Source organism: Electrophorus electricus, chromosome 20 (genome assembly GCF_013358815.1).
Source record: "Electrophorus electricus isolate fEleEle1 chromosome 20, fEleEle1.pri, whole genome shotgun sequence".
NCBI lineage: Eukaryota > Metazoa > Chordata > Actinopteri > Gymnotiformes > Gymnotidae > Electrophorus > Electrophorus electricus.
The window spans coordinates 12,958,157-12,976,584 of NC_049554.1; the positions used below are offsets into that span (position 1 = coordinate 12,958,157).

Sequence of the window (18,428 nt, forward strand, 5' to 3'; positions counted from 1 at the left end):
ACCAACCCCTCCCCCACACCCCAACGTTAGGACACCCTGCACACTGCTGCTCATCAATTAAAGGCTCGCACCAGACTGACCATTAACACGCCAACACCTTCCCTCCACCAGTTCTACCTCACAATCATCCGCACAGTAAAAACTGTCCAGTCAGTAGTCGGCCATAGCTTAGCCGCAACAAATGCACTGAGGCTGATGACATGTTCCCACCTTGCTACTTTGGGGGATTGTCACGCCACGGATGACTCTATTTCACAAGGATGTTTTTGGCTTGAAAAGGAGGAGGGGGCTGTAATATTAATGTCGTTATAAATGCATATGTACATAGCAAGCACACTTTATATATTTATATATACAACGCACACTCACACACACGAAAAGTGCCAATTTTTTAACGTAAAAGAACTTTTTCCTGTGGTTTAATGTGATGTATTTCGGTTAGTTTTCGCCCGACTGTTAATTAGAAGGAAACAAACAGACTGCTGAGGCGACTTTTATTAACACTGTTGAAAACACAATGCACATCACTGTTAAATCTGCTACAACAGGACAAGCATACAGAATGAGTTTGGCAAAACGTCCCCTGAGCTCACTGTCTGTTAGCCAGGACCAGAGGCGAGCCTCTTAGTGAGGAGACGTCTTCTAATTCAGCTGTTCTTTGGTTCAAACACTGCCGTGGTTGTATTCCTTATTACCAAAGTAATGTTTCATTTATTTCATCACCTACATGGTGAACTGCTGTCAACGAACTGCTGTTAAATGACTACAGGAAAAGACAAAACTGTTTTCACAAATTTTCCAATTGTTACTGATTATTACTAATTAGTTAATCCATTTCAGATTCTGATGCCTTTAACCTTAAGCGAGTGATTAAATTGGTACCATGACATTAAGGCCCCTGTGCAATTTCTGCTTTACAATTCATCCATCTACAGAAGTTGAAATTGGGGAGCAGGAATTTCTTTAAAGCAAAAATAAATAAAACACTCATATAAAAATAATCTCTCGTAAAATATATTCTGTTCAGCACAGGGAGAAGACATCCAGTCAAATCACATTTGCTTGTGGTGTTCCCAAGGACTAGTTTCAGCAACTGGCGTCACATACAAATTCCAGGTCTCAGCTTAGCGTCTACCAGATGACTAGCAGCAACAAAAAAAGGAACAGACACGTCATTGGGGGATGTGTGGCATTAACACAGTCAGTGGTGTCAGTATTCAGTGTCAGTAGTTTGCAGAGTGTCTTCCACAGGCAGGCCAACCCTTCAAAAACTGAGCCAACCACGAGCTGAGGGACTTGTGTTCGCTGGTGAGCTGCAGGCTCTACGGTTCTGTGCAGGTTATTCGTCAAATGTAGTTGGTTCGTCAAATAAGATTCTGCGTATAATTACGTTTGGGTGACCAATAATTCACTTCATAGCGATTATGGAATGACACTGGCCATACGATAATTTAGCTATTATGAAACAAACCTTAATTTAGCTACAAAATCTATTTTAGGCACCGTTTCAGTGCACATTGTTTAGATTTAATTTAATAATTCGATGCATAAATTATTTCTTTTTTATTTGTGGGTAATTTAGCTTGCAAGTGGTTGATTCGTTTGAGGAGGAGTTAGCCGTGAGGAAATGCACTTTTCCAGTGTACTTTTTTTTGTTAAGATATAAATAACATTGTGCCAGGATCTGAGGAGAAAGTGAAAAACAGCAGAGAGAGAGAGAGAGAGAGAGAGAGAGAGGGGGAGAGAGAGAGAGAGAGAGAGAGAGAGAGAGAGAGAGAGAGAAAAGGATTGAATTTTGTGTGAGTGGTGCAAACATTATTGAAACAGTAGGTTTAGCACAATTAACTGCACCAAGAACATGGGGTACCTCACACTTGGGGCACATGTGTTCTGCTTAGACTACATACAGTAAAAACGACACTCAGTTCATTAATCAAAAAAGACAAGGAGAGATCAAGTGTGAAAGTTGGTTAAGTTGATCCTAACACAAATATCCAATGATGAAAACAGAGCTAAAGTCATACAAAGAAAGAAAATCAGTAGTTTTTATTATTAAATAAATTAATATTAGCCTTTCACTAAATAAAAGTTAAATATCATCAAGTCCAAGTACAGTAATCTTTCATGACATCCATCAGGAAACAAACAAAACGTCCAGTTTTGAGTGAAGTATTACAGGCTCATGCGGTCACGAAGGCTCAGTGAGGAGGCTTTCCAGACAATCTTTCCATCTATCAAGCTACCGTGGCCACACACGTTCCTGACGGCCCCCGGAGCAGTTCTCCCTGCTCCGTCACCCGTCTGTTCCAGCAGCAGTGGGCTTCACTGGACACGACCCTCCAGTTTCCCGTTCTCTGCCCTCCAGACGTCAGGCTGATCCTGGCTGACAGCGGGGATCCGAGAAGTCGCCGTGTGCAAAACGTTCCCCCTTCCAATCCGTAATCTCCCGATGAGAAAGCCCAACCTCCCCCCGCCCCAACCCCAACCTCCCCCTTCCCCAACCCCAACCCAACCCAACCCCCCACCCCGGAGTTGCCTCGGCGGACCGTCCAGCGCACGGGCCGCTGCGTGTTCTCGCGGGCGCACGCGCAGCGAGCCGCTCACTTGCACGTGTGCACCTCCGTCCGCTCGCTGCAGGTGTTGCACTTGACGTAGCAGCACCAGAGGAACTTGCAGTTGCACTGCCACACGCGCGAGTACTGGTGCGTGTTGTAGCCACGCCCACAGCACATCAGGTCGCAGCCGTTCGCCTGCAGCGCCAGCGTTTTGTTGCACGTCCGGCCCTGCGTGCCCACGCTGCCCGTCGCCGGGTCCGCCTCGCAGTAGTTCGGCGACTTCTCGATGTACACCAGGTCTGTGTCGGCTGGCTTGCGGTACGATTGGGGCTTCTTGATCTTGAGAAAGGTGGGACGCTTGTTCCGCCGGGCCCGCACTGCCTCTACCTGTACCGCCTGGTAGTACTTCTCCTTCAGGACGTAGCCGAGCTGCCGGAACTTGGGCAGTGTGGTCCAGCACGTCTTGGTGGTGCACGAGCCGGAGACGCCGTGACACTTGCACTCCAAGCGCATGTTCTTTTCCAGGATCTGGAGCCAGGGGGCAGGGAACAGAGGCAGGTTCAGTACCTCGGGGAATTTACAGGCCCTGGGTCTCGTTCCAGGGTATATAATTTTAGTCTAAGATAATTATGAGAGTAAGTGCTTTGATGATTCACAGTTTGAGCCAGTTAGGCTGTGTGGTGATAGCTTGATGCCTGCAATTCAGTACAAACATCACTTGTCCTGATGCTATACAGGTAAAACGTTATGCGCGCATGTTCTAGCTCTTCCTATTTTGCAAGGAGTCATAAAACAATGTTGTCTTTTCAGTGCAATAATATGTTTGCATTAACATGCACGGTTCTCGATCAGAAGCCCTCGATTGATGCAGAAAAGGTGAAGTCACACATTTTTTTCCCTGGTAGCGTTTGTGTCTACAGTCACGGTTTTGGGGCATGCGTCTGGAATAGTTAAACAGGTTGAGACAAAGGTTTTTTTAAAAACATTCCAATTGAAGAATGTGCGGATTGTTAAACTTGCTGCACCAGTGTGATCCGCCTCATGCCTGCGCGCCCATGGAGCAGTGGCTGGAGAACAGCCCACGTGGCGAGCCTTTTCATTTGTATACAAAACATCCAACACAAATTGTTTTGCAAAGCTAAGTATGAGACAGTTGTCTGTGGGAGTCTCTGTCTTGTATAAGCAGCGAGGCGGAATCTGAGGACAGTATGATATAAACACCGTCGGCACGATGATCGTCGGGCTCTGTAGCCGCTGGCCTGTGTGTAGTGTACACAGATTAAGCCCAGGAGTCGAGTTTCAGGTGCCTGTGAACTTCCCTTGTGTTCACTACCCTGTCAGGCAAAACCCTACAGGTGAGCCCTACAGGTAAGCTCTAGAGGCAGAGCCCTACAGGCAGAGCTGTAAAGGTGGGTCCTACAGGCAGAACCCTACAGGCAGAGCGCTAAAGGTGGGTCCTACAGGCAGAGCCCTATAGGCAGAGCTGTAAAGGTGGATCCTACAGGCAGAGCCCTACAGGCAGAGCGCTAAAGGTGGGTCCTACAGGCAGAGCGTTAAAGGTGGGTCCTACAGGCAGAGCCCTATAGGCAGAGCTGTAAAGGTGGATCCTACAGGCAGAGCCCTACAGGCAGAGCGCTAAAGGTGGGTCCTACAGGCAGAGCCCTACAGGCAGAGCTGTAAAGGTGGATCCTACAGGCAGAGCCCTACAGGCAGATCTCTAAAGGTGGGTCCTACAGGTAGAGCCCTACAGACAGAGCTGTAAAGGTGGGCCCTACAGGCAGAGCTGTAAAGATGGGCCCTACAGGCAGACCCCTACAGGCAGAGCTCTAAAGGTGGATCCTATAGGCAGAGCCCTACAGGCAGATCTCTAAAGGTGGGTCCTACAGACAGAGCCCTACAGACAGAGCTGTAAAGGTGGTTCCTACAGGCAGAGCTCTAAAGGTGGGTCCTACAGGCAGAGCCCTACAGGCAGGGCTGTAAAGGTGGGCCCTACAGGCAGAGCTGTAAAGGTGGGCCCTACAGGCAGAGCACTACAGGTGAGGGTGAGGAAGAATAAGAGTTTATATATTTTTCTTCCATACTGCAAATTATAGTAATATAGTCCTAACTAACAGTAACGTAGTCTTTTTTACACTACGACTGTGTAAAGAATGTAGCCAAACTAATCAGGACTAAGAATACCTGCTCAGATATGAAGGTGCCTGCTCACAGCCGGCATCAGTGAGGAGCTTCTGTAATCTGTAATCTGTAATCTTTGGTGGGGCTGGCAGAAGCTCCCCCTCCATCTCCCATACATGGTGATGCCACTTTACCCCTCCATGGGTGGGAAACGTCTCACTTAGCATTCAAATTATTGTTACATCTTTCCTCTCTGCTTCGCAGACTTTGCGGAGTCTCCTTTGCAATTGTGCGCTCTCTGGGATGCATACCGGGCTTTAGTGTGATCTCATCCCTGGATCGTGGTAAACAATGTTCAAAAACGTATCGGGAAGCCAAATCTGCGGCCCATCGTTACGGCAGCCCTCAGGAAGTATTTGAGGTGTCTGTGGTCTATTCTAAGACTACAGGGAGCATTGACTAGATACCACCTGTGCAGTGATACGTTGCTAACAAATGAAAACTGTACTTAAGTCGTATTGAGCTGTGACATTCATTGGGGGATTAAGTGCTATTTGACTCTCAGAACAACCAGATGCCCCGTCAGTGTCTGTGAAAATGCAGTACTTAAAAACAGGAGATTTCTCTGACTGTAGCGCAGTACACCTCCAAGGACAGTAGCCTCATGAGGGCCAGGGTCATGACCCCGTCCGGATGATCTGTCCAGAGTGCTGAAGCCTTCTCAGGTGAAACAGGTGAAAGTGCATCATTGCTAATCCAACCCGTTACTGCAGGCTTACAATCTAACCTCGGACCTCTGAGCATCAAAATGCTTCTTATGATAAAACACAGAGCGGGACACAGCTCGGGGTTTCAGCGTGTTTGGAGAATGACCCTAAAATGCCTGCATTTGTAACAGCCAGTGACAGCACTCTGTGAGAGGAGCCAAGAGAATAAGAAATAACCCAGGGGGAGAGCACATTAGAGGGTTTGTTATCTCTTGGAACAGGAGGAAGGAGATTTAGTGATTACGCAGATGGAAGCCTGTCTGTGCTGCTCCACCTAAGGTCTGTGCTGTTATTTCATTACAAAGGCCCTTTCTAAAGTCTTGCCTGCCACTGTTTAGCAGGACGGCCATGCTGGGAATATCAATCGCAACACCGGGGTTGCAAACATGGCTGTGTGTCCCCACTCTTAACCGTCACGCCAGTCCAGTGCCTAGGAAATCGGGGGGGGGGCTAAGCTTTTCAGCACGGTCCTAAGACCCAGCGTTATTAGGGCCAGGAAAAACAGCTCCTGAGGTGTAAAGGGTCAGTACGTGACGCAAGCGTGCGGGTGTCGGCGCTCTGGGCGCGCTTGGCCTACCTTCCGTCCCACTTCGTTGTTGTGGAGGTTCATGAGCGTCCTGGCGTTCTGCTTGACCTCCCGCTCGTCCACGAAGGCCTTGGAGAAGCCGAGGCCGTACTGGACGTCGGCGGAGCAACCTCCCCACTTCCAGCCTTCCTCCTGGTTGTAGAAGCCTTGCTTCTCCTTGTCGCAGCCGCAGCCGCTCACCGAGCCTCGCGTGCAGGCCGCCGTGACGGCGTGCGCCACGCCGGCCGAGACGATGGCGTAGGTGAAGGCCGCCTCCTTGCTCCCTGCGCGTGCGAGAAAGCGTCGAGGGTCAGAGCGCGCCCATCGTGCATTCTCTGCTCTGAGGAGCGGGCATAGCCCCTGTTTAACGGGGCCCTGGGCTGTGGACAGCACGCAGACTCGCTTAAAATAGTCCAATACTGCAGCAACAGCCCTGGAGATACGCCGTGCTAACAATGCCGTGATGAGGAATGGCGGCGAGGCCCACAAGCCTCGTCTGTTTTCCGCATAAAATAAGCGTCCTTCGGATGTCAGGGTGAGGAAGCATTAAGACGAATAACTGCGCGATTGCGCTTGGATGACCAAGAAGGACTAGACCGTCTCTTTAACGAGCGGAGTGGACAAGGGTTTATTTAAGAGACAATAGAGCAGCAGAGATAGGGGGGCACACAGTCCGCTTTGGCCAGCGTCCCAGCTTCCGTCAGGAGGAGGGATCCACCCGGCACACGCAACCTCCCCGGGCTACCAGAGAGCCGTATAATTGACTGCCACTGTTAAGCAGGGTACTTCCAGGTTAAGAGCGTGACTCACACAGGTCTGTGCCGCTAAGACACAAACACGGGGTGTGCAGCTTAACGGCCGTCTGAAGAGACGTCGTTCAAAATACTACGGAGCGTGTGGCAACGCTCCGTGGTGAGTTGTGCGCACTAAACCCTTCAGGCCTTTTCCCGTAAGCCTCTAGCCTGCATGTTTTCTTCAGTGACATCATTTTTTTTGGCTAACAAGAAGTCTAGCCAGTGGCCTATGGGCAAACACCTACTCACCTGGAAGAACGCAATGGTCTCTTTCACAACCGTGATAGTCAGAATGCTACGTTCATTCAAAGCTACTTTTGTACAGATTAAGAGACTTTATTTATGTCATCTTTTGTATTATTTTAAAATATCTTAATTGCAAAAAAGATGTGAAGTCTGCGTTTTCAACCTGGCTTTGACCTATGCTGTGTGAAAAAAAGCAGAGTGTGTCAGACCAAATTTAAACATAGTATTCTAGCTGAAATATTCTTATTAAAGTCCTCAGCAAAGAGAAAGCTGTCATGATTTTAAGATCTATTCATCAGTGCTGAGCCCTCCCGGAAACGTGCACCTAGATTAATGAATCATCACCCATCGACTTCTTTAGGAATCATTTACACAACTTGAACCAAGAAATCAGTTCACTTTAAGAGGATTGGTGGATTTTTGACTCGTAAACACACTCAGTCTGTAAAAGGTCCGTGCTGAAGCTTCTAAAAAATACAATACGGTGTCCTCTCATGGTCAGTTTCACAGCTAGTACAACTGACCGCCACGTTCACATTTATCCGATCTGTCTCCTCTCTAATCTTTGCAGCTTCCAGCTATCGATGCGTGCAGCCTAACCTGAGAGAACCTTCTCCGCCCTTTCTCCGGGCCTCTATACCAACGCTGGTATGTGTTGACCTGCAGCCGATAAGCATCTTGGAACAGCGCCCACGCAATTTAAAAAAGGCCAGTTGGGAGCATCAATAATATGGAGATTTTTATGAGTTTCTCGGGCTTCGTGCCATGGGCGAGCAGATGGAAAGCTTAGTGAAGACCGATAATTTTGCAAACGCAAAATGCAAAAAGACTTGTCTGCAGAACAGGGTAAAATGGGCTTTTAATTAAATAAACTTGGGCTTTGTTTATTTAAATAAATATATTCAGAACACAAACATCGGTGATAAGAAAGACATAAAACATGGGTGTTATGACATAAGTTCCATTACTTTTCCAGAACTCTGAATCAATGGCTTAGTGTGATTTTACGTGAAACATCCCATTGCCAGAACTGTAAACGCAAGAGGTTCATTTATAAACCTCACACAATGTGCTTGTCTGGACTTGAGACAATGCTGGTGGGGAAAACTATTTTTTGGTGCATGCTCGAAGGGGCTTTATGTGAGCGAGAAAGAGGCTGAGGGTGAGGGAGCTGCTCACATGAAAAAACCCAAACTTAAACAGGAGTCATGCGCTTCACGTTTGGCAGGTCCGCGCGGCGTATGTACAGCGACGGGCACGTTGACCGAGCGAAGCCGAAGAACGCAGACGACGCGCAGACAAGCTCGCGGCCAGCTGCGAGCTTTATCCACTAATGTTATGATGCACTAGTGAAAGAGGAATCCTCCGTCATGATTCCAGAGCTCAGAGCGTGTGGTACCAGGCCCTAAGCGCGATCCAGCATTACTTCACCTCCGTCTGGGCCGCACTGCGAGGACTAACCACTGCTTTTAAACCTCCTGGAGCATGTGCCAGACAAGGAGGGACCTCCATGTCCGGCCACTGAAGCCAAGGCTGTTGCAAATGGGAAGTGGGACACGGACAGCCGCTCACCGGGTCCGGGCCCGCCGCGGCCTCCGCCTCGCGCCACGCTGCACGTCGGCCCCGCGGCGCTTGAGTAGAGAGGGCCTACGGTGGACCCGCAATGGCAGCTGCGAGCACCGCCAGCATCAAATGATATAAACAACAACCAAATCAAAAGATGCCATCGGCCGCTGAGGTGGCTGAACGTGGGCAGGAACAATCGGCTCAAGAACACGAAGACAAGCGGGAAACTCTCGGGCGACATAAGCGCTTACGGCAAAGCTGGGCTTTTTTCTTTTTCTTTTCCATCGGGCGTAGGGATGAAATACGGCTTCACCCTTAGCGATGGATACAAGTCTCTACAGATCTAAGCTTTCCATCTAAGTCAGAGCGACACAGTCCCAACGCTGCCCCGAGCCCGAAGAAACGCGAGGCGAGAGGGAACCGGAAAAATGACAGTGAACATCTTCCCCGGCGTTACTTCCAGGGGGCGTAAGGATATTTGAGCGTCTGGATTCCCTGCACACATCTTTCGCAGACAAACAGCCCAGGCCTCCTGCCTTCTGTTTTCCCACCAGTCAAAAAGGCTCTGAAACTAAAGCGCAGGCCTTCACCTAACCATTCATCAAAGTGTCAGGGACTCAATGGCCCTAAAGAGCCCCATAATAGCTCCAAGTTTGCCTAAGGAAAATAAATAGCATTGCCCTAAAGAAAATTACCCTCTGTTTTGTGTTTTGTTTGCCTGTGGTGACATATAGTTACATTTCCTTAAAATACTGTACCACGTTGCCCGTTCATTCACGTTCTGTAACTTATACCCGTGGTAACGTGAAAGGCCAGATTGCCAAATCTTCAACATCTACAGATAAGACAGGATGACTAGGGAGAGACTTCATTCGGGAGGGTGTGCGGTTGGAGGCTATCATTCAGCTGCACTGATGCTTGCTCTGTGAAAGCAAAGCGGGCGTATTTGTCGTGGCACTGCAGTACCAGAGCCCGAGAGCCTCGAGCAAACCCGCGCGCCCTTCGGTACGCCCCTCGCGTCCACGCGTGAACACTAAGAAGGTTCATGAACGCAGGACAGCTTTAGCCAGTAAATGAAAAGCCCGCACTGAAACGCGTCTTAATTCAGAAGAAAGAAGGCTAGAATCCCACCCCGAGAGCTTTTACAATGTACAAATGCACAAATCCGAAATGGTGGACAAGTCTGGACTTCAGTCTTAATGCACAAAGTAAGGAAGGTTTTTGTTTAAGTGTCTCACGGGAGGTAAACCACAGAGGCGTGCAAATTAGTCAAAGCAGTAAATTATTTGGTTGCGCTAATTTGTTCATTTTGGTGAACCTATTACTGACTTTTATTTTGTTTCGTGTTTTATTTATTTCTGTAGCCTAGTGCTTAAGGAATAAGATCACTACTGACCATACTTCGGCATTCCCCTGACACAACGAGCAAAGTGCAGGTGTACTTTGGTTATTCTAGCTCTGCCTACAGATACAGTAAGTAATGTTGTAACATACCCACTTTCAACTCTTTTCCAAAGATAGTTCTTTCCCCGAGAGCCGAACAGTTCCAGCGTCCATTTTTGAACTGAAATTGGCACTCCTCGATTCCCATCTGGGCGCCCTCTCCGATAGCTATGATAGCGTCAGGTCGGCTTTGACAAATAGTCCTTTGACGAGGAGCCAGACCAGGAATTTTATTACAGATAATGCTTGCTCCCAGCGCAACCACTGAAGAAAAGCCCCTGTGGAAATAAATAAAAGTATAAATAACAATGTGGGGGTCGATACATAATTACAGGAGAACAGGCTACACATCAGCAAGTTATGGCAAACTGAGCATTGGAGCTTTTAACCCCAAAATAGGACCCTGTCGATGATGCATTTAGTGCAGAGACCGAACCGCTTTATAGACGTGAGGTGAGATAGCCATCGCTAATGTGCTCACTAAAGCATTGTAAAAGAAGGTCGCTGAAAACAGCCTGGGGTCTTTGCTCACTTTTAATGTGGAAAGTACAAGCTCACTTCGTGATGGCTAGTGCGTGCAGCAGAGGAGCCTCTGCACAGCACGTGCGCAAAGCAGCCTTGACAATATTAGCTGATATTATACTAAATGGCTTATAGTAAATACAGAGGGAAATATCAGCATGCATATTTAGGTTAATATAGATTTAACAGAAATGTGTCCACTTTGGGTAGAGATGGGGTTAGAGCGGGTACAAACCCCAAAGCGTTCGTGTCTTATTATAAATGACGCTTTATTCGCAAATTCCAGGTGGCTTTTCCCTGCGGATTTCTGTTACTTTAGCTAAATAATTTAGAAGCAAGTTACTATCGGATGATCATAGACATGTCTTACCCAATCTTTAAATAAATAATCCCAAGGCAGAGGAAAATGTGAAAAATCCACCGGCGTGTTTTCCTGCTCATGGTGACCTTTAAAACGTATGAACAGCTTGCGGGCGGATGCAAGTGTCCTGATGAGTAGCTTAACCTGCAGCTCCTCACGAGCCCACTAAGTCCCTGGCGGCGCGCGGGGGATGCGAAACTCCGAGCGAACGTCGCGTTCCCGCACGCGCACCTGAGACGATATCCTGCGGGAGGTCTCGAGGTGGATCCCGTCCTGCATGTGTCGTTTAACCGCGTTCGGAATAAATGTACGCGCACACATGCAAACGAGTCGCACTAATTCACTGTTTTTTTGGGGTTTTTTTGCGTCCAAGCACGTTTGTCAAGCGCAAAGCCCTATTTCTGCCTGCTCGGGAAAGGCGCGTTCTCTAGATGGAATTCATCTCTCCAAAAACGGAACCGTCCGCGCGTTCGTCCGCGGAAAGCGCCGCGAGATTAGAGGAAGAGCAGGGCACGCAGATCACGCACGAAGCTGATTTTCAGCACAGCCCACGAGCCTGCACATTAATTTGCTTCCGTATAACAACAACAACTACCTGACCCTGTTTAGGAGAGATACTGAATCAAAGCAAATAAGAGCTATGTGAACATCGGCGAGCGGGGTTAAAATGCCTTCGCAACCTGCTGCAATGGCAATGCAAACTGGTGAAGTATAATCCGCCTGTGAACAGCATCGCAGTGGCGGTGGCTGCTCAACAGACCTTTTATCTATCACACTTCACCCGGATGCTCCTCCCATGAGAGAAGTTGTTCGACTTTTTGATTCTAGCCCCCCCCCCCCCCCACCTCCTCCTCCTCTTCCTCTTCCTCAGCTCCCATCTGCGAAGTGAGGTCCTGTCTCATCATCTAACATCATCCACGCTAGGACCGACGACACCTAGTACCGCTACAACATGGCCTAAACCGCTTACACGTCTCACTTTATTAAAAGGTCGGCTTGTAACGTTTCGTAGTCTGACAAAGTGCAGTAAAAGCATCTCGTGCGTGAATGCGCAGCCTTCACGTCATGCAGAGGCCCTCGTGAGTTCCCTGGGAGTCGGACCCTTGGTCTTACTGGTTTTGCCCTACTGGGTGAGCTACGGGGAACGTTACACTTGACCACATTTGGTTTCTCAACCCACCTTTTTTGAAGACCCTGAAGCAACCTCTCAAATGTGATATACAAGGTTATTTTTTAAACGCATATGATGTGATCTGATTGGAGGTCTTTAACGTTAAATAGCCTTCTCTATAATTACCAGTTACTGGTGAATACAGAGAACGCTACATGTTTATTATAGAAACTGGAAGGACCTTTAATCTTGACATCCCTTCTCTTAAATCCACATGTACAAGCCAGACCACCACCGTTTATGGCAAGCGACCCAACAAAATAATAGTAAAGTAATACAACAGACAGCTTGAGGTGTACTAACCAGCATACAACTGTTCATCACACATTCCTGTATCAGCGAATTCAGACAAAACACGACTTTGCTGTTATTTCACATCTTCAACTTGTCTTTAGATGCGCTTTGAAAGGCTATTAGAGAGCGCCCTCTCCTGGCCACGGCCTAGCAGTCCATCCCGCGGTACCCCGGGCAAATCACACATAAATCACGTCCTGGAAGGGGGAAAACGCTTACTTTTTATTAGGCAACCTGTTGCATTTGAATGTTGCATAGGACACGTTCATAAATGTTTCTTTGACATCTTGAAGAATAAAGAAATAAAGTTCAAAGCCTTCAGTAAAGTCGAATTCCAATTCTTTATATATAAAGTGCGTTTAAATTTTGGCAGGCAATACAAAACTGACAGGCAAATTCAAGATTACACAAAGATCTATCTGTTTACTTAAGACATGTTAGCAGGTACATTAGAGACAGCCACAGGTCAGACACACACTGAGAACTGAGATATATATATATAAAATATACAATATCAAATATAAAATTCAGAATCTCTGCATAGTCTAAAATGCTTTCTGAAGTGATCTGAATGTGCACCTCAGCCTCTCAGGGAAGGCAGTAGATTGTATAGTTATCTTCAACACAGGATAACATCACTATCCCACAACTATACAATCTACTACCTCACACTGTGAAAGCGTAATCTAACAAAACACTGAACTAGTAAGGACAAATATCCACTTACGCTAATATTCTGTCTAAACACCCATCATTATGAAATGCATTTAACATATATGTTACAATGTTATTGTTATTATCCCAATGTGAACGCTGAGCTGCTTCCCTTGTGCCCCTGAGAAAGACAGTAGGCTGTATAGTTATCGCCCAGCGTGGGTGTGACCCTAAAGCTATACAACCTACTACCTCATCCCAGGGTACAAACACGTCTGCTCTGGCCCTGGGAGACTGAGCAGGGACCACGGCGTTCACCCGTCCCATGAGCGGGAGAGGAGTGGAGGGGTCAAGCCCGCGCCGGCCCACGTCTCTTGCCTCGTCATCTTTTTCCGTTTCCAAAAGGTGGCATCTGGAAAGGGTGAGAGCAAAACAGTTGGTTGAGTTTGTTTTGTGAAAACTTAAGCCACGAAGCACGCCACCGTTGGTTAAAATCTTGACAAAACAGCGAACAATTTCCCAAGCAAGTCATACCGATCTCAGTGTGGAAGGAAAAAAAAGAAAAAAAAAAAAGAAAGAAAAGAAAAGGGAAAAAAACCCTACAGCGAGGCACACGAGGCAGCCACAGGATTACGGAACACTCCCATGCTCTGTTCTCTGCGCCAGGAGTGCTGCTCTAAAATGGAGGTGCTGTCCGCACAGAAGCGCTGTCTCCCTCTCGCCGCCGGGAAGCCATGTTGCCACCGTGCCTTTGGCTCGTCGGTTCGCAAACTCCTCAGGCCGTGACGATTTCAGGCTCCGGCCCAGTGGCTCTACACCAGCAGCCGATCCACGCCAGCCAGGCAAAGAGAAGCAGCAGCGCCAGACGCTTCCTCCATGCTGCTTTCTATTTGAGTGGTTCACCACCACCAACACCTTTGCTCAGACGTTTTCTAAGCTGGACTGTACTAGTCTTCGTTGACTGCTACATTTACAATGAATTTGCATGCCAAGTATAGTCTTTCCTATCAGATACTCATGCAAATTAATATTAAGATTCGAACAGTGTGCAAATGAGAGGTCAGCGCTGCAGAGCACCACCCACTTTGCTGCAAAAACAAACAAACAATCTGGATCTGAACAGATATGAAGGTGAGGGTGCATGCTACTGGCAGAGAAGTGGGAAATAACCAATCACAATGCAAATTCAGAGATTAGTGAATATGTAATGCATAATTTCATGATTAAAAACAAGCTTTAATAAGAGCAACAACATACAACTACTAGGCTTTGTTTTAGCTGCCCAGAGAGGCGTAAGAAGTTCAGCACCAAGGATGTTAACAACGTTGGGCCTTTCTGTTCCAAAACCTCTCTGTCAGACCCGGACACTCACAAAGGGACCCTCTAAAAAAGTTCCAAGGCGCTGGCTTAAGTACCCCATAAAATAAGATCACTTGGCATTTGCCGAAAGCAGTTGCCAGGGCAAGACAAGGATGACTTCAGTTTTGGCAAGCCCCGCAGCTTCTCTGATCACGCTGCGTATTCATCTTTGGAAATGCCAAAGAAAGGCCACCGATTTGAGGTCATACTCCAGTAGCATGCCAACACAGGTGACCTGCCGAAGGAGTCAGTGTCTGTGAGTGCGTCAGAGGATTAGATAAATGCCCCCTTTAAAATAACACGGTAACAAACTGACCAATTCATATAAATAGTTTGCACTGATTATTTGTGTAGCTACTATCTATAACCCACACATCTTTTATTACGGTGGACTATGACACAGTGCAAACGGTCTAGTTTCTTTAGCAGTTTTTGGATTGGGTCAGAGGGGCAGGCAAATAAACTTATTAATGTCATATCCATATACTTCTGTGGGAAAGAAAGACTAAAAGGAAAAAGATTAAGATGTAAATTCCAAAATCTTTTTTCTTTTTCTGTGAATATGTAAGAGCAGGTATTCTTCAAAAGTGTAGTTAAGCGCAATAACAAAGAATGATTAGATCTAGACAGCTTGACATGGGTAACTAGCAAATGCCACGAAAAACTAGTTAATTTATTAAAAGCTTATTATCACTTTCGTTTGAAATTGTTAAATCCTTCTAGCTAGCTAGCGTGCTAAATCACAAGCAGTTTCAATGTCCACATTTGTCTACTGTCCTGCTCAACTAACCTAGCTAGCTGTATGTTCCACTATCCACTACAGATGCATAGCCTAGACAGCTAAAAGTATAAGTATTGATTTAAAAGGATAAAAAGTACAAAATGTATGTAAAAGTACAGCCATCTTAGCTAAAGAAACAGTAGTTAGGATGGTAAAGTGCAAAGTAAACATAGGTATTTTTACATAGTACACAAACATCGTAAACATAGATATGTTATAGCTAGATATTGTATAGATTTAGCTTGGTGTTTTTTAGTTAGCTGAGTATTTTATAGAGATAGACAAGAATTGTATAAATTTAGCTATCTCTATAAAAGAGGTAGCTGGGTATTGTGCATATTTAGCTCGGTGTTTTGTAGTTAGCTTAGTATTTTTAGAGAGATAGCTAGGTATTGTACGGATTTAGCTCTATGTTTTGTAGTTAGCTGAGTATTTTATACATATAGCTAGGTACTTTATAGAGTTAGCTAAGTTAGCTAACTAGCTAGTTACTATGTGGACAGCTGCGCGAACAACCCAACTGGAGCCTAACCATTTGCTTTAACACCTTACGACTAATATAACACATTATGTTCGTAACAAGGGTTCCTTTAAGATTTTACAGCAAAACCTTTAACAAAGTGAAAAGTAAAAACAACACATATAAAGTGCACTGAACGGACAGAGGCAGATTTGGCGGGCTAAACTCTCCAAACTCTCAAATTACTCAAACTTCCCTCACCTGTTTAAGGGTGAAAAAAGGCAGTTTTCAATGGTAAAATGATACTAAAACTAAAAATAAACAATGACAATACCAGTCCTACACGACTCTTACTGTAGTTTTCATTTAAATCCCACTATGATTACAATGCAGATCTTTTTTATTTATTAATTATTTTTATTTAACAGACATTTGATTGCATCCATACCCACATCATCTAACGTCACCCCGACACAGCACTCGGAGACAATGTGCACCCAAACATGTTGAATTTCCAGCCAGGATCCCAGGAAAACTCACACCCAGGATGTCGTAAATGATCCCATAGCTCATACCGTCACATCCAGTCTTCCCCAGCTACTGTCCTCAACACTGGAATACCTTCACATCCAGTCTTCCCCAGTTACTGTCCTTAACACTGGAATACCTTCACATCCAATCTTCCCCACCTACTGTCCTCAACACTGGAATACCTTCACATCCAGTCTTCCCCAGTTACTGTCCTTAACACTGGAATACCTTCACATCCAGTCTTCCCCCCACCTACTATCCTCAACACTGGAATACCTTCACATCCAGTCTTCCCCACCTACTGTCCTCAACACTGGAATACCTTCACATCCTGTCTTCCCCAGTTACTGTCCTTAACACTGGAATACCTTCACATCCAATCTTCCCCCCACCTACTATCCTCAACACTGGAATACCTTCACATCCAGTCTTCCCCACCTGCTGTCCTCAACACTGGAATACCTTTACATCCAGTCTCCCCCAGCTACTGGCCCCATCAGATCCCATGCGAGCCATTAGTCTGCTGGTCCGATGGTTGATTGTTACTAGTTTTGGGGATGTAAGTGAGCTGATTGGATCCCTGTGGAAACTGTGACCCCGAAACAGGACGTGTTGTATGGTTCCCATTGCCTTCAAATCATTTTTCCCCCTTTTTTATTACCTGTGAAGGTGAGAGCATGATAAACTAACCGATGAGTGGATAAACTGCATGTCATAGCCATGCGATGCAGGAGGACTGTCATCTCTGGTATTTCCTTTTAAAATATTCTGCATATTTACAGAACAAACTGCACTATACTACTGTAGCCTAGATTCTCTCATCCTAACTCCAAATTGTAGGACATTTCACATTTTCCTCCACTACTAATACACTGGCACAAAACATCTTTGTTACACAAAAAAAATCCTGTTTATTTGTTTCACTTTTTCCTGTGTAACACACTTCACATGTTACCCAACCACATCCACCAGAGGGTGCTGTTTATCTTACCCTTTCAAGTTTTCCCAGTCTAGTTGTTTAGTTTAACTGGGTTGGGATCTTTGGGATCCCATGCACTGCAAAGTATGTATTCATCTAGCCATGCTGTGACTGCATAGTCCACATTCTTCAGTCTACCCATTCTGTGCACCACTCCCAGCGTCTTCTCTATGCATTTACTAAGGGTGACGTGGTCGATGTTGTCTGTTTTTCTCGTGGTCGGAAGCTCAAGGAGAAGTGTGACATGACAGGGCTTCTTTACATTAGTATATGCCCCTGTACTTCAGTGAGATTTTTTCCAGTTCCCTGTACTTCCCATATATTTAGCAGTGGAAAGTCTTTTCCTGACTAGACAAGTGCATAAATGAAGTAATTATAGTTGATCTCTTTGATGTCATTCTAACACACACCTAGAGAATTCCTCATACTTTAAATTCCATTTTGTCTGTTATGAAAACCTGCTTTTCCTTTGATAATATCCATCTGACATTCAGGGCACCTCATGGAGTCCAGAGCTCACCAGAGAGACACCAACCACACAGATCTGGACCAAGTGTTTTACACGCACATAACTCATGTAATTATGGAATTCTGGACATTTAAACTATGTATTTACAGGCAATCGTGGATAACAAAGCAAACGTGTTACGAAACAAAACCCATTTCTACAATGACACATGGGGCAGTGTAACTGGTTGTTGTGAATGCAGCTCTAGTTGGAGTTTAGGTTATCTGGAGCATTTCCTGACAGTAATCATCACTGAAGGGCTACTCCAGAACTGTAAGGGATGAACACATTCAGATCCAATGTCCCTTTTTGTCAGTACTGCCAAAGAACCACTCATAATCTGTAGGGCTACTCTCACCACCCCCTGATGTCCCCTGCTGTAGCCCACCACACCTCTACCCCAGCCAACTACTTCTCCGTTGCTTTTGATGGATGTTCTCTTGCGGGATGTGTTTCGGACACGCGTACACCTTCGGGACAAGACTAGGACTTCTAGAAAACCGAACTAGACATTAATGGCTTATTTTTCCATTTTATTATATCTCATCTCTTTAAATTGTTACTGTTGTCCTCCAGAGGATGGCCCCCCTTTGGAGTCTTGGTTCCTCTCAAGGTTTCTTCCTCATGCTCTAGGGAGTTTTTCCTTGCCATTGTCGCCCTTGGCTTTCTCACTGGGGCTTGGACTTGAACATCTGTAAAGCTGGTTTGAGACAACATCTGTTGTAAAAAGCGCTATCTAAATATATTTGACTTG

At 46.1% G+C, this 18,428-nt stretch overlaps 1 protein-coding gene and 1 long non-coding RNA gene across 2 annotated transcripts; both read right to left on the reverse strand.

Annotated features, from left to right (window-relative positions):
- Positions 1–2,555: 2,555 nt before the first annotated feature.
- wnt7aa (wingless-type MMTV integration site family, member 7Aa) lies at positions 2,556–11,669 on the reverse strand. Its single transcript, XM_035520396.1, has 4 exons — positions 10,947–11,669; positions 10,106–10,332; positions 6,018–6,289; positions 2,556–3,083 (listed from the first exon to the last, which is right to left on the reverse strand). Exons 1-4 carry the CDS (start codon positions 11,015–11,017, stop codon positions 2,601–2,603), a joined length of 1,053 nt encoding a protein of 350 aa, XP_035376289.1. The 5' UTR covers positions 11,018–11,669; the 3' UTR covers positions 2,556–2,600.
- A 931-nt stretch (positions 11,670–12,600) lies between these two features.
- Positions 12,601–18,342, reverse strand: LOC113586668. The gene is made up of 2 exons (XR_003411643.2): positions 13,660–18,342; positions 12,601–13,468 (listed from the first exon to the last, which is right to left on the reverse strand). It is a non-coding gene; the product is annotated as an uncharacterized LOC113586668 (long non-coding RNA).
- Positions 18,343–18,428: the final 86 nt, after the last annotated feature.